The following is a 13,199-nucleotide window of genomic DNA, read 5'->3' on the forward strand; positions in this document are numbered from 1 at the left end:
ATACAGCCTAATAATCACGACATCGACTCTTGATTGCAATAGAAACCCTAACCATATGACATTTCCCAAATGTCGCTTTTCGAGGTGACTTTGGTTCCTATCAATACGCTTCTGTGCCGTTGAGGCTGGCTGGCCTTCTCCCAAACCTTCCTCAATGGACCCTGGCACAACAAATCCCCAAGTGAGCGACCGACGGCATTGGTTGTACAACCCTGTGACCACTACCATTCAAGCAGACGAGTAAGTAAATGAACAATAGTTCCTCTTGACGTTGCGCAAGACATGACCTGACATCCCCAGACTTCATCCAGACAACAGCGTCAAGCTCTTTCTCAAGACACCCTTGTACGCTCCGTTACTCTTCACCAATGTTCAATCCGACGCTCGAGATCACTGTGCAAATGAACGGACATTTTTGTCCTGGCTTCGTCTTTCGATCTTCCTCACAGTGGTCTCAGTCGCCATCTACACCAACTTCCACCTTAAACACCAACCCACTCCGCTTGAACGTAGCCTATCTCAACCTCTAGGTCTCATCTTTTGGATCCTTGCTGTGGTTTGTCTCGTGAGTGGCGTGGCCAATTACATGAAGACAGTGACCAAATACGCGAATCGCCGTGCTTTGGTTCAATCGGGAATCAAGACTCAGTTCGTGTCACTAATTGTAGCCACCGCCATTATCGTGGCATGCGGGTTGTTCTTAGGTTCCGAAGCACAAGCATCACGAGTCGGACGCAGAACGATATTGTAACTATTCCAGACACTGTCAGAGAAATGACCTTCAATGATGTATATAATAGATGGCTGTGACCTCGTCAGTGGTACACTGAACTCACTCTGTCGTGCCTCTCCCGCTCCCCCCATCCTCTACTGCTTGATTGCTCAGTGTGTCACATGATAAGGCTGCAGCTTGGCGTCCAGAACGCGTCGGCGGCTGACAGGTGATGTGGGCGTGTTGATTGGTTCCCACGTCGCCCATCATTACATTGTCAAAGCCGCACCGCAGTTCAGCCCTCGACCATCCCATGAACAAACCTCGGGTTTCTTCCGCATTGCAAACACATCTCATGGCTTGACAGGCCCTTTTGTATTCTTTTCTCATTCTGCAACCATCTCACTCGTTGTGTCCGGACGCCTTCGTAGTCATGGACGCCGTCTCTTCGAATGACTACCCCGCCGACGGCGCCTACAATCCGTATATCGTCGATCAACAAACCCTCCACTCCCAAGATGACTCCGACAACACCGCCATTCAGAACACTGCCTTTTCCCAGAACACTTCTACACCTCCTATAGACCAAGATCCCAATCAGAGATACAATTCCCCCGGTTTATACCCCCAGCCAAGTTCTCGACCCGACTCAGCCATGGGCGGCACCCAACAAACACAATATCAACAGGAGAACAGACAACAACCAGCCAACAAGAGCAGTGTTGTGATCAAAGTTGGTATGGTAGGTGATGCTCAAATCGGCAAGACTTCTTTGATGGTCAAGTATGTCGAAGGCAGTTGGGATGAGGATTACATTCAAACATTGGGTGCGTGTTGTAACCTTCCTTACCCCCGTTCTCCATCAGTCTGCTGATTCCTTTTACTAGGCGTCAACTTCATGGAAAAGACCATTTCAATACGCAACACGGAAATCACCTTTTCGATCTGGGATCTCGGCGGTCAACGAGAGTTTGTCAACATGTTGCCTCTAGTTTGTAATGATGCAGTTGCCATCCTCTTCATGTTTGACCTCACCCGGAAATCCACCTTGAACAGTATCAAGGAATGGTACAGACAAGGCCGAGGTTTCAACAAGACTGCTATCCCATTCCTCATCGGCACCAAATATGATCACTTCGTCAACTTCCCCAGGGAGGACCAAGAAGAAATCAGCAATCAGGTATAATCCCTCCCCATCCGAAAGTCTCTCCTCACCGCTTACAATTCTACCAGGCCCGTCGTTTTGCAAAAGCTATGAGAGCCAGTCTCATTTTCAGCAGCACCAGCCACAGTATCAACGTCCAAAAGATCTTCAAAATCGTCCTTTCCAAGGCCTTTGATTTGAAATGCACCATCCCTGAAATCGAGAATGTCGGCGAACCTTTGCTCCTCTATCAGTCTACGAACTAGAGATGAAACCTTCTGCGGCTCCTATACTACCGAAAGCCTCTTTGTATTCTGACCTCGGAATCAGTCCATACATGTGGAATACAAAAGCTTTACGTCAAGGATGCACTCCGCAATCGCCATCATCATTGATCCTCTTCCATCCTCCATGCAACCTTTCGCTCCAAAGGCCTCTACGACTTGAAAAAATAAATCAAGCCACACCCAGAGACAACGCCACGCCCATGTCCACCCTTTTTGTCATCCCGTCTTGCCGACACTGTACAGTCGTACATCGACATCACAAACATCATCATCACGTCCATCGAAAACTTTCGTTTGTCCCGATTGAGAATCAACAACAACAAGAACAACCCCCGCACCAATCATCCCCTTACTTCCTTGTCCTTGTTTAGCAGCGGAGCAACATGGTAGACAGAGCCATGGGTCTTGAGAGCTCAAGGAGAGGAGTTGGATGCAATGCAATGCATATTGAAAATGAGGTCGAGATCCTGAGATTGAGGGACAGGGTCGGGTCTAGACACTGCCATTGTCATCGCCACTGGCACAGTCACTGGACTATATGTAAGAAATTGTATCGCGTCTAGTTATCGCAGTTGGGCGAACGGCCAATTGGGCTCGCAATGATCCTCAGAATCAAACTAGATTTGCTGTATGAGAAATGTGTGGGTGGGTTTCGGATCAATGTTCTTGTGTGCTCTGCACGAAGAGAGAGAGAGGGAGGGAGAGTTGATGAGTTCGCTCCTCCACTAAGTAGAGATCTTCTCACGGCACAAGTTTTGCTTGCAGGTTGAGCAACAAGAAAGCCATAGCCATAGCTATAATCATTTCCCATCAGCAGCCTCACTAGTCATGCATCGAGTAATGGTGATTGATTGTGGTCATTTGAGTTTTGCGTTCCTCCGCCCTTCCGGCGTTGTTCTATTTATGTGCAGTTCTTCATCCCCAGCGAGATGTTTGTTCCCTGATAATCATCATCGCGCCATGTCGACGACACAATTCTTGACCACCATATACCGAGTCCCAAGTCGGTATTGACAATTCTCACACTACAAGACTTTAAAAGATGCTTCTGCATGCCGGTATTGATCCCCGATTCCCTCATCACTCAGTCCAACAGTCAAGAATTCTCCTCGAGAATATTCCTAACCATCTGAGTGAACTCCTTCTTCACAAACTCAATGTATCCCTTCCATTGTACCATTTCTCCTGTCAGCTCGGTCGTGGCAGTGGGAAACTTGTGATCAAGCTCTAGTGTCGTCCGGATAACGGCCGCGTTTGCTTCGTTCACCTTTTCAATTTCCTGTTTGACTGCGTTCTCTTTGATCTTGGTGCCCAACACAACCCGGAATTTCTCGGCCAAAGGCGACAAACGGCGACGTGTCTCATCGGGATCGATGGTACTGAGACGGCCCAGCATGAGGTTGCACAACGTACGAATATCGTGATCATCCGGAATCCCGTCCAGAATGCGATCAAAGATCTTGGGGATGGGGAGATGGGGAACTGCAGATGGAGTATCGAGGAGCGCGTACATTGTGGCATATGTCGACTTGCGCAAGTCAAGTCCGCTGTCCTCGTGATGTGTGAATGGTCCAATCTTGATCACTTTCACCAGCTCTGGCTTGATCCGAGAATCATCTAGGACAATTGGCAAAAGTTCTCCAATATCAGCAATGATCAACTCCGGCTTATTGTGGATAGCTGCATTGAGGGTGGTGACGGCTAGACGACGGTTGCCAAGATCCGAGTCGCTCAACATGGTCTTCAGGATCGGGGTTATCGTCTTGGACAATATCGTGTTGTAGGAAGTCCCAACATCACCCAAAGTATACCGGAAGGCTGAAATAACCGTGCCACGTACGGTTGGGTTCGTGTCTTCGAGGGATTTGAAGAGTTGAGGAATGTAGGTATTTGGGTCTATCGTCGCCAGACGACCAATGCACTCTGCACCCACAGCGCTGTTATCCTCTGATTGAGAGACGGCAAACAGCTTCTCCCAAAGCTCTGGTAGGAAGGGAATCATGTCCGTAAAGGAGCTTTCCGAATGCTCCAGAATTTCCTTGAGTGAATGCAAGTAAAGGTAATCCTGGGATGGTGATTGTGTCAGACTCTGTAGAATTACAGGTAGACATTCGGCGACGTTGTTCGAGCTGGCACTGCCGAGCGCAACCGCAGCTGTAAGACGCACTTTGTCGGAATCTGCAGAGAGGCATTGAACAAAAACGTCCATTTTAAAGGGTGACTTTGTGCCTGCTCGGAAACCTACTTCCCCAAGGACTGCTAAAGCAAGACACACGGCTCGAATGTCTTGGGAAGCTTCCAATTCCTTGAGAAAGTCCGAGATGGTGACCCCAAGGTTATCGCCGCCATAGACAAGAAGCGTTCCTATTGCTCTCCCGAGAACCATGGTTTCGCCGGCAGTTCCAACGCTCAACAATCCTTTCATGAGAGGTGCACCAACTCCATGTTCTCCGATGACTTTGACAACGAGGAGGTATGCTCGCAGCGGAGGTCCTTCCATGCGAGACTTGGTGAGACTGCATAGAGCATTGACGATATCAGCATTGACCAGAGCATCTGCGTTTGTCGGTATGATTTTGGACAAAATGACCAGGGCAGGTGTCAATAAATGCAAATCAGACCCAGTAACCAGAGGGAGCAGTAAGGCTTCGAGTTGCAAGATCGTCTCCGTTTCGTACTGTGCAGATGTGACCGGGTTTAGCGCCAAATACTGTAATGACTCCAGGCAAGACGTTCTTAGAGCACGATCGGCTTTACGTAGCTGATTGGCCATTTCGATCGAGACATCCTGGATCCAAGCAGACCCGATGTTATCGTGTATGCTGGCAGCCTCACCAATAAGGCCAATGGCTCTAGCGCTTGCCAATCTTGTAGTCTCATTTTTCAGACGATCATTAAGGATTCCCAAGCTCTTAGTTCTGGTTGCAGGGGGAAGGAGCTGTGTAGATGATGTCCGAGCGAGGAGAACCCCAAACACTTGAATGGCGCGGTGCCGGACCTCGAGATCAGTATTGTTGTCAGTGACTCTATCCACGACCACATCCCACAATTTCTCAATATGAATCGCGTGGTCTTGGTTAGTGGTCAATAGTCGAGGAGGCGTCAAGGCTTTGGCAAATTGCTCAATCGTAGACAGGGCCTCGGTAGAAACTTTGAAATTCCGCTCTCGAGCAATTGCTGTCACTGGAGGAATCAGAGCAATGACGAATGGAACCAGAACTGTTGTCTCGTTGGTCTCCGTGACAGCGCTAATGAGATTCAGAGTTTCAATTTGGAGGCTGGCGATTGTAGCCGATGTTCCCGAACTCGTACTTCCCGACCCAGTTGTTGACGAATGTTTCAGGGCATCTGCAATGGGATCTTCTAGCTGTTGCAGATGATCAGACAGGATTCCATTCCTTGCTAAAGCAAGTGTTTTCAGCATGGTCACAGCAGCTTGTCTCAACGAGATGGTAGCCTTCTTCCAAAGCTTGGATAGAGCCTGGACGATCTTTGGTACTAGAGATAGAAGCTCAGCCTGAGAACCGGTAGGCGGGGATGCGGGGAGGATGGGAGGACTTGATCTTGAAGCAATCAGTCCTCTCAAATCCGGGTCTTTGCGATCAGCCTCGCTGTCTTGTCGTCTTCGCTTTCGCGTGTTAGGCGGTGCAGCCACACTCTCCGACGAGTCGCGTCTTGAAATTGTCTGTGTCAGCCCAGAACCAGTCTTTCTAATCAAAGCGGTGGTCGTGGATATAAGTTCCAATTGCACGCTATCTTCCCGCTCACTGAATAATCGACTGATGAGGACAGGAGCGATGGTGCCAAACAATGTGGCACGATCAGCAGCAGACACGGCTGAAACGATTGTGTGCAAAGTCTTTGCAGCACATCTTCTGACCTTCCAGCTCATGTCATCGACATCGCTGAAAGCATCATCATCATCAAGCTCGGCGTACTCATCGTCCTCGTCCTCGTCCTCATCCAGGGCGTCTTCTGTGACGCCATCATCAGAATTGCTCTCCTGAGTTCCGCCCATCTCATCATCCTCATGGTCGGCGACATTCGGGTCGTACTTCAAGAATCTCAGGGCTGACTCAATCGCGATAGGAAGATGGGGTTTCATCTGCACAGGGCATGATCCGAGTAAAGCTTCGAGGGCTACAAGAGCAGTTTCTCGCAATTCCTCGACTTCTGGGTCAACTTCATTCTCGTCGTCAGAGAGGTTTGCCGAAGCAGAGAGTTCTTCTTGACTCAAGATCTGAAGCACTGAGGGCACCACTTGGTCGAGATAGGGTCCAAACTTAGCCGGACTAGAGCGAGCCAAAGTGCCGATCGTGGCAATCAGAAACCGCTGGTGCTCCACGGTCAAGTGACCACTTTGGAAGCTCTTGGTAATGACATTGACGAATGAGCTGACTTGAGAGTCATTGAAATGGATCAGTAGGGCGCCGATGCCTGCGAGCGCCCGCTTCTTGACAACTCCTCCAGCCTGTGGACTCTCAATGATATTCATGGTGGCTTGGGCAAGTGCAACCAACTCTTGATCCTTAATCATCGGGCCGTAGCATTTGACAATTTCAATCATAACATCGACTGCATCGCTGCTATAGCCCTTGTCTTTTTGTCTCTGAAGGAGGCCGGTGGGCAATTGTGGTGCAGGCTTGCTTTGCGGAAGAACAACACGTCCGACTAGTCTTGGGATCAAGACTTTGCTGACGGCGATGTATGCATCATTGACTGCCGCACTCTCAGTACCTGGATGAGGCTGGGGTAAATAGGCAATTAGCGTCCGTAAGGCCGTATTGGGGATCGAGATATCGATGTCCGACGTTGTGAGATCGGTTAATTTGTCAATAAGGGGGGCGATTATCTCGTTGGGGGTTCTCGTTGCAAGAGGACCGACACTGTATCAGTCAGAACAACTTCTGTTTGGGTGATTGAAATGTAATCTTACCATTTCAAGGCTTGATTTTGGACTTCGCCATGCGGATCAGACAGTGCCTTTAGCAAACCCTCAATGATCCTCGCAGCCATGTGCGGGTCAGAGCGGAGATACTCAGAGGACGTGGCATTGAGAAGATTAGAAAGGTCACTCAATTGCATGAAGCGAATGTCTGGATCCGGGTCATTGAGTTTGCTTAGGAGGTTCGCGATGCTCATTTGCGTGCCGCTGCGGTCTCGAGACATGATGGAGGTGTGTTTTTGGCGTGGAAGCCACAAGAATCACACAGGCCCAATCTTGTGCTCAATGCCGGTACTGACTGTTGTCCTATGCTTTTGCTTTTTCAACAGAGGAAAAAGGTGTTGGCGGAGGCGGTGGGTTGATCAGAAGGAGGAGGCGAGGGAGAAAGATGGTGCATTTGTAACGCTGAAATGCTGAAACGCTTCACGGTAGGCAAGCAAGGATTCCACGAACCATTTCCATGAGGAGTATTAACAAGCAAAACGAATTGGTACAGTAAAGGACCGAGTAGAGAGGTGAAATTGTGTCAGTCACACTGCCTCTTCAGCAATATCTCTCCACAGTGAGGGTTGGAGGGGAAGTCGTTGAATCTCGAGGGCGCGTTCTGATTTGCGGGAGTGCGAATGACCCTTGACCAATGACGTCGGAGATGCAAGATATCTTGGCATTTGCCTCCGGCTAAGTTACTGCATTTGTAAAGTTGGAGCTCGATTAGCAAAGTTGGAGGCTGGAAGCTCAAGCCTTGGGCAAGGAGCCTAGCGAGCACTGCGGCGGTACCTGGAAGCTCCCCATTATTGAAGGTCGACTGAGGAGAAAGCCGGGACCAGAGCATAATTGTAAAGCTGTTTCTTGCGCCATCCACCCTCACCTTGAATACTCCTCCTACCCTCAGCCTTCTTCGACACGATTTTTGTTCGCTTCCACAAGCTCACCCTCACTCCCAGTGCCCAAATGGTCCTACCTAGAGCCTCAGTCCTCCGGGGCAGTCTCCGAGCTGCCACCTTCAAAAGAGCCGGTATCCAAGCTCGAACAACGTTACGGGGTGTTGGGCAACGGTCTTATGCCAGTGGCCATGAGGCCAAGAAGGGCAGTGATATTCCTTGGTGAGTTTCGATCTTCATCATACTACATCACATGAGCCCGGGCATAATCTGACTCTGTTGCCAGGTTAATCGGCTCCATCGTCTTCACAGTTCCAGCGGCATCATGGCTCTATGCACAAGGGCCCACACCCTCGGAGCATGGCCACGGCCACGACGCACACAAAGAGGAATCCGCCGAGGAGGCCAAGGAGGAATCTAGCGGAGAGGAAGAGAAGGGTGAATCCTCCGAGGAGAGCAAACCTGCATCAGATGAAGCTGAAAAGACAGATGACTCAGAAGATGAATCCGAGAAAAAGTAGGGTATACAGCGACAAAGTCTGAACAATTACTAAAACGTTGCCAGAGCTCCCGGTGCAGTTCCAGAGGATGCAGAGACCGAATCCAAGGGTGAAAAGGATGTACGTTGACTTGTTGACACTGCGTTACTGGTGCAGTATCTGACTCTCTGGCAGGCTCAAAGCGATGTCACGGGCGCTAAGAATCCTAAGCTAGACGACCCTAGCAAGAGCAAGAAGAGCGAAGGGGTCCCAGAGACGGCCAAGATTCACGGCACTGTTGATACCAGTCAATCCACAGAAGGAGAGAAGGGCGACAGCTCCTCCGAAGAAGGCGAGTCCAAGGAGGACAAAGAAGAGTAAATCAATAATGGCAGGCAGCCAAAGCCTGGTCCAATGCGCATACAATCTACTGGGAGTCCGATAGTACAACGATCAAAGGTTCTAAAGGACCTCGAGCGGGCTCGACCATCGGCGGCAGCATTGACTTTCCGGTTACGGAAGAGTCCGCTTTGCATCCATGGAGGCATAGGTGTCTCGTTATGTCATGGCTGACGGGTCCAAAACCAAAACTTGTACATAATGCTGGTTCAATATACAAAGAAGATTACCACATTACTAAGAGCGTACCTGCGGATTGAAGTCTCAGAGACAGTCACATTGGTTAGGTATTGGCCAATCTAGGCCAGAAAAGAGCATAGACATCCTTCTCTGAGTGGTAGGAGGATTGCTTAGACGATGATAACCATAGAAGATTGTTCTTGAAGAGCGAATAGGTTCCAAACCACGTGACCTGGGATGTTCTCCAGGATTTTTAAGAATGGATGCAATTAAACGGGGCCCTGGAAAAGGAAAGGCCCGGAAGTTGCTTACACCCGCTCCTGCACTGGAACACTTTCGATAAAAGTAACAACTAGAAAAAGAATTGCATCTACTCTACCCCTTCGGTCTGCGACTTTGTCTTGGTGACAATCAAACAGCGTGCGACTGAGTTGGGCTGAATATTTCACAGTCATGGGTCGCCCACGCCGAACATCAAGTAACCTCGGGGGCGACCCTCGTGGTGACACCAGTGCCCCGGCGTTGGCAACGATGCTGTCGCGCCCAAACAATTCGAATTTGCGTCCCTCGGTCGGTGCAATGCTCTCTGAGACAGATGTGTCCAATACTGATGGTTGACAGGCCGCAGAACGAGAATTGAAACCGCACTCGAAAAGACGCAAAGCCCGATCGATCCTTCGCAAATGGAAACACATCTCTCTAAAGCACACGTGGATCAATCCTCTGATTCTCATGCTGGCCATATTGATTGCCTACTACGTGAATCCCGGCGAACAAAATCCTCTTCACCGCGCCATCTTCCTCTCCTACCCTCTCGGCCCTGACTACCCCGGCGGGCCAAATATGTACGGCAAAGGCAAAGCTGACATGGCCTTTGTCTCCTTCTACATGATCGTGTTGAGCTTTACGCGAGAATTTTTGATGCAGAGGGTCATCAGACCCATGGCGATCTGGTGTGGGATCAGGAAGCGAGCAAAGCAGGCTAGGTTTATGGAACAGGTCTATACAGCCATATATTTCTCGATCTTCGGGCCTTTTGGCCTGTATGTCATGTCCAGGGGTCCCTTGTGGTATTTCAACACAACTGCCATGTTTGAAGGATTTCCGCATCGCAAGCACGAGGCTCTGTTCAAGGCATACTACTTGCTACAAGCCAGCTACTGGGGTCAACAAGCTATCGTCCTCATGCTCCAACTGGAGAAGCCTCGAAAGGATTTCAAGGAACTGGTCTTGCATCATATCGTGACTGTGGCACTGATAGCACTGAGTTACCGATTCCACTTCACGCATATGGGAATCGCAGTCTATATCACCCATGACATCAGCGATTTCTTCCTGGCCGTGAGCCCCCCGCCCAATCTCGCCGACTGAAGCAGTTGCTGACTCTTGTTAGACTTCGAAGACACTGAACTACCTCGACAATGTCCTGGTCGGGCCCTACTTTGCCGTCTTTGTGGGCGTGTGGGTGTATCTCCGCCACTATCTTAACCTTCGCATCCTCTGGGCGACTTTGACCGAATTCCGGAGTGTTGGGCCGTTTGAGTTGGATTGGGAGACACAGCAGTATAAGTGCTGGATCAGTCAGTATATTACATTCTCGCTCCTTGCCTTATTACAGGCAGTGAATTTGTTCTGGCTGTTCCTCATTCTACGGATCGCCAAGAACTACGTTTTCAGCAATGCGATTGCAGATGAGCGCAGCGACTCCGAGGAAGAAGACACCGATGTGGAGATCAAAGAGGGAGGTGCGAAAGAGATCACCGGCAAACAACCAACAGTGCTCCTCAATGGCGAGCCTGTCGAGGGTCAAGGGAAATCTGCCATGTTGCGTGAAAGGAAACGCAAGGGCTGAATGTTGGAAATAGAGGACGCGCTGTGCCACGCCAAGTTGCATCCTTGTATCATGCTAATTGATGACATTCTACATATGTAACACTACCTGGATAGAATGATATACTTTTGAGTGGGTATAATCCCCTTACTAGTTACCTTTAGTTATTGACACCGGTGAAACCCCAGAAATCTCCAATTTTGTGCTCCCACACTGGGTGACAGAACCCGAGCTGTGGGGAAGTTGCACGACTTTGGGAGAGGCACCCGCCGGGGCTGACTGAAACTGTGTTGTTGGTTAAGACAGACAAGGCGACCGTCAGGCAGTGGTGTCTGAGTGTCGGTAGCTAAGGTACCCAGGTAGCTATGGCGCGTGGGATGTATGGCTGCATCTGCATCTAGATGATGGCGCTGACCATTCATAATCACAGTTGAATCTTCGTGTCGCCGATGATCAGCTACCTGGTAATTACCTCCCTGAAGTAAGAAGTAGGAAGGTACCTGCCATGTCTTCTTACATGGTCTTTGGAGGCAAGTGGTGGGTGGGGGAAGGCGCGACCGGTCCGATTCGGCAGTTGGCAGTTTTTCTCATCTTCAACTTCATCTCCAACGTCAGCTGGTCAGTGTCCTCCCTGGCCGGCATTTCACTTTTTCTCCAGGGCCACATGTCTACTCCTGGTTGAGTCCTGGGTAAAACCCGTGCATCTGTTTGCCCAGTCGCGAACATGGGGCGCCATGGGCTGAGATTGATGACCTGAAGTCATCTCAATTGATGAAACAATCATTGGCGAGTCCACACACGACAACTCCTCCACTTGATGACTGCATTTTCAAACCACCGGTCAGCACTCCATACGCGTTGACATACCTCATCCGCCACCACATGGGGAGTCGCTCGGGGGTTGCTCTGCCTCGAGTCGCCCACATGTGTGGCCACATCTTACCACCCTACCCACGCATGGCTACGAGGGAGTTGTGGTGTGGTACGCGGAGCACCCTTCCACACCTCGTGGGGCTGGACCTGGGTTTCCCCATACAATCAAGTGTGGGGCAGGTGCAGTATCCACGCCATGGGGATTTCCCGTTAGATGTACTTGTACGGTACCGACATGATGACCACCGACAAGTCAGAGCCCGAGGCTCTCGTGGAGGCACCCTGCTGCCCCATTATTGAGGTCCATCCACGGTAGATGGTGATATGGCAACGCCCGTCCACAGCACCATGCGCTCGCCCGTAAACGGTTTGTACTTTAGTTGTCCGTTTCGTTTCTGGTTGTTCTCCATTCATTCTTCCCCTTGTGCATCTATTACGCTCTCACCATGGCTCAGGCTCAGACTGTCGCCGATGAGGCTCCCTTGACCCAAGCGGCCATTGTCACTTGCTGGCTATTCATCAAGAGCCATCCCTATCTTATCTTATTCCTTCTGCTCTTCGTCCGACCTCTCTTCAAGCGATATTCATCTCCTCTCAGACAGTTCCCTGGCCCTTTCATCGCATCATGTACACGCCTATGGAAAGGTAAGGCTCAATACATGAAGTAAGCCACAAGCCCCACTGACCTCGCCTCCAGTCTGGAGCACATGGACAGGTAAAACAGAGCAACATCACATCGCTCTTCACAAGAAATACGGTACGTCATTCTTGACATTCGTAGAATCTAGGCCACCAAGCTAAACTCCCTGCCAGGTCCTGTGGTTCGCATCGCCCCCAATGAACTCAGCTTCTCTTCACCAGAAGCCGCCCTGGAACTCTTCAAAACCGGCAAGGGCTTCCATAAGACCGACTTCTATGGCGTCTTTCCACCTCCAGAAAACCCGGACATCTTCACTGAGACTCGAGAGTCAGTACACGGTGTGAAGAAGCGATACGCCGCTACCCCGTACAGTTTGGCCTCAATGCAGCAAAGCACCAGCCGGATCGAAGGTACCGTAAAGCTCTTAATTTCAAAGCTTGACGAGTTTGCTACAAGTGACCGTGTTTGTGACTTGGGCGAATGGTTACATTTCTTTGCGTTTGATGTGAGACTCTCATCCACTACGCTTCAGCGCAGAATTGTCCGTTGATTCACAGAACTAACATTGGATAGGTCCTTGGCGAAGTTGCCTTCTCGAAGGATTTTGGATTTCTTGAAGCTGGCGTCGACGTGGATGGAGCCATCAAAACAATTGATAATTCACAATGGTACAACGGCATCGTTGGCCAGGTGCCCTTCCTCGACCATTTCTTGCGCCGCAACCCGCTATGGCAATTTGTCCCATTCCTAGCCACCAAAAACGCGCTTGTCACTCGTACCGCCATTGGTCAACTCGAGAAGCGCAAGAACCCGCGCGGCGAGAAAGTT

General features: G+C 50.2%; 5 protein-coding genes across 5 annotated transcripts; 4 read left to right on the forward strand and 1 right to left on the reverse strand.

Annotated features, from left to right (window-relative positions):
* Positions 1-46: 46 nt before the first annotated feature.
* On the forward strand, positions 47-815 carry PV10_04616 (uncharacterized protein). The gene is made up of 2 exons (XM_016369189.1): positions 47-240; positions 301-815. The coding sequence occupies exons 1-2, from the start codon at positions 155-157 to the stop codon at positions 749-751; spliced, it is 537 nt and encodes a 178-aa protein (XP_016224977.1). The 5' UTR covers positions 47-154; the 3' UTR covers positions 752-815.
* Positions 816-1,036: 221 nt separating this feature from the next.
* Positions 1,037-2,931, forward strand: PV10_04617 (septum-promoting GTP-binding protein 1). Its single transcript, XM_016369190.1, has 3 exons — positions 1,037-1,539; positions 1,600-1,892; positions 1,946-2,931. Exons 1-3 carry the CDS (start codon positions 1,146-1,148, stop codon positions 2,120-2,122), a joined length of 864 nt encoding a protein of 287 aa, XP_016224978.1. The 5' UTR covers positions 1,037-1,145; the 3' UTR covers positions 2,123-2,931.
* An 18-nt stretch (positions 2,932-2,949) lies between these two features.
* Positions 2,950-7,616, reverse strand: PV10_04618 (uncharacterized protein). The gene is made up of 2 exons (XM_016369191.1): positions 7,080-7,616; positions 2,950-7,029 (listed from the first exon to the last, which is right to left on the reverse strand). The coding sequence occupies exons 1-2, from the start codon at positions 7,310-7,312 to the stop codon at positions 3,240-3,242; spliced, it is 4,023 nt and encodes a 1,340-aa protein (XP_016224979.1). The 5' UTR covers positions 7,313-7,616; the 3' UTR covers positions 2,950-3,239.
* A 249-nt stretch (positions 7,617-7,865) lies between these two features.
* Positions 7,866-9,239, forward strand: PV10_04619 (uncharacterized protein). Its single transcript, XM_016369192.1, has 4 exons — positions 7,866-8,191; positions 8,256-8,486; positions 8,535-8,589; positions 8,644-9,239. The coding sequence occupies exons 1-4, from the start codon at positions 8,040-8,042 to the stop codon at positions 8,827-8,829; spliced, it is 624 nt and encodes a 207-aa protein (XP_016224980.1). The 5' UTR covers positions 7,866-8,039; the 3' UTR covers positions 8,830-9,239.
* Positions 9,240-9,352: 113 nt separating this feature from the next.
* Positions 9,353-10,994, forward strand: PV10_04620 (uncharacterized protein). Its single transcript, XM_016369193.1, has 3 exons — positions 9,353-9,597; positions 9,649-10,368; positions 10,421-10,994. The coding sequence occupies exons 1-3, from the start codon at positions 9,481-9,483 to the stop codon at positions 10,877-10,879; spliced, it is 1,296 nt and encodes a 431-aa protein (XP_016224981.1). The 5' UTR covers positions 9,353-9,480; the 3' UTR covers positions 10,880-10,994.
* Positions 10,995-13,199: the final 2,205 nt, after the last annotated feature.

Source organism: Exophiala mesophila, assembly GCF_000836275.1.
Source record: "Exophiala mesophila strain CBS 40295 unplaced genomic scaffold supercont1.3, whole genome shotgun sequence".
NCBI classification, from domain to species: Eukaryota; Fungi; Ascomycota; class Eurotiomycetes; order Chaetothyriales; family Herpotrichiellaceae; genus Exophiala; species Exophiala mesophila.

Excerpts from the sequence above, each read along its gene's own strand:
- PV10_04620 (XM_016369193.1), top strand. The coding sequence starts at position 9,481 with ATGGGTCGCCCACGCCGAACATCAAGTAACCTCGGGGGCGACCCTCGT. Across the intron at positions 9,598-9,648 it reads ATTCGAATTTGCGTCCCTCG|GCCGCAGAACGAGAATTGAA; the intron begins GTCGGTGCAATG and ends GATGGTTGACAG. Across the intron at positions 10,369-10,420 it reads TCAGCGATTTCTTCCTGGCC|ACTTCGAAGACACTGAACTA; the intron begins GTGAGCCCCCCG and ends GACTCTTGTTAG.
- PV10_04616 (XM_016369189.1), top strand. The coding sequence starts at position 155 with ATGGACCCTGGCACAACAAATCCCCAAGTGAGCGACCGACGGCATTGG. Across the intron at positions 241-300 it reads ACTACCATTCAAGCAGACGA|ACTTCATCCAGACAACAGCG; the intron begins GTAAGTAAATGA and ends TGACATCCCCAG.
- PV10_04618 (XM_016369191.1), bottom strand. The coding sequence starts at position 7,312 with ATGTCTCGAGACCGCAGCGGCACGCAAATGAGCATCGCGAACCTCCTA. Across the intron at positions 7,030-7,079 it reads CAAAATCAAGCCTTGAAATG|TGTCGGTCCTCTTGCAACGA; the intron begins GTAAGATTACAT and ends TGACTGATACAG.
- PV10_04617 (XM_016369190.1), top strand. The coding sequence starts at position 1,146 with ATGGACGCCGTCTCTTCGAATGACTACCCCGCCGACGGCGCCTACAAT. Across the intron at positions 1,540-1,599 it reads GGATTACATTCAAACATTGG|GCGTCAACTTCATGGAAAAG; the intron begins GTGCGTGTTGTA and ends TCCTTTTACTAG. Across the intron at positions 1,893-1,945 it reads AAGAAGAAATCAGCAATCAG|GCCCGTCGTTTTGCAAAAGC; the intron begins GTATAATCCCTC and ends CAATTCTACCAG.
- PV10_04619 (XM_016369192.1), top strand. The coding sequence starts at position 8,040 with ATGGTCCTACCTAGAGCCTCAGTCCTCCGGGGCAGTCTCCGAGCTGCC. Across the intron at positions 8,487-8,534 it reads GAAGATGAATCCGAGAAAAA|AGCTCCCGGTGCAGTTCCAG; the intron begins GTAGGGTATACA and ends AAACGTTGCCAG. Across the intron at positions 8,590-8,643 it reads AATCCAAGGGTGAAAAGGAT|GCTCAAAGCGATGTCACGGG; the intron begins GTACGTTGACTT and ends ACTCTCTGGCAG.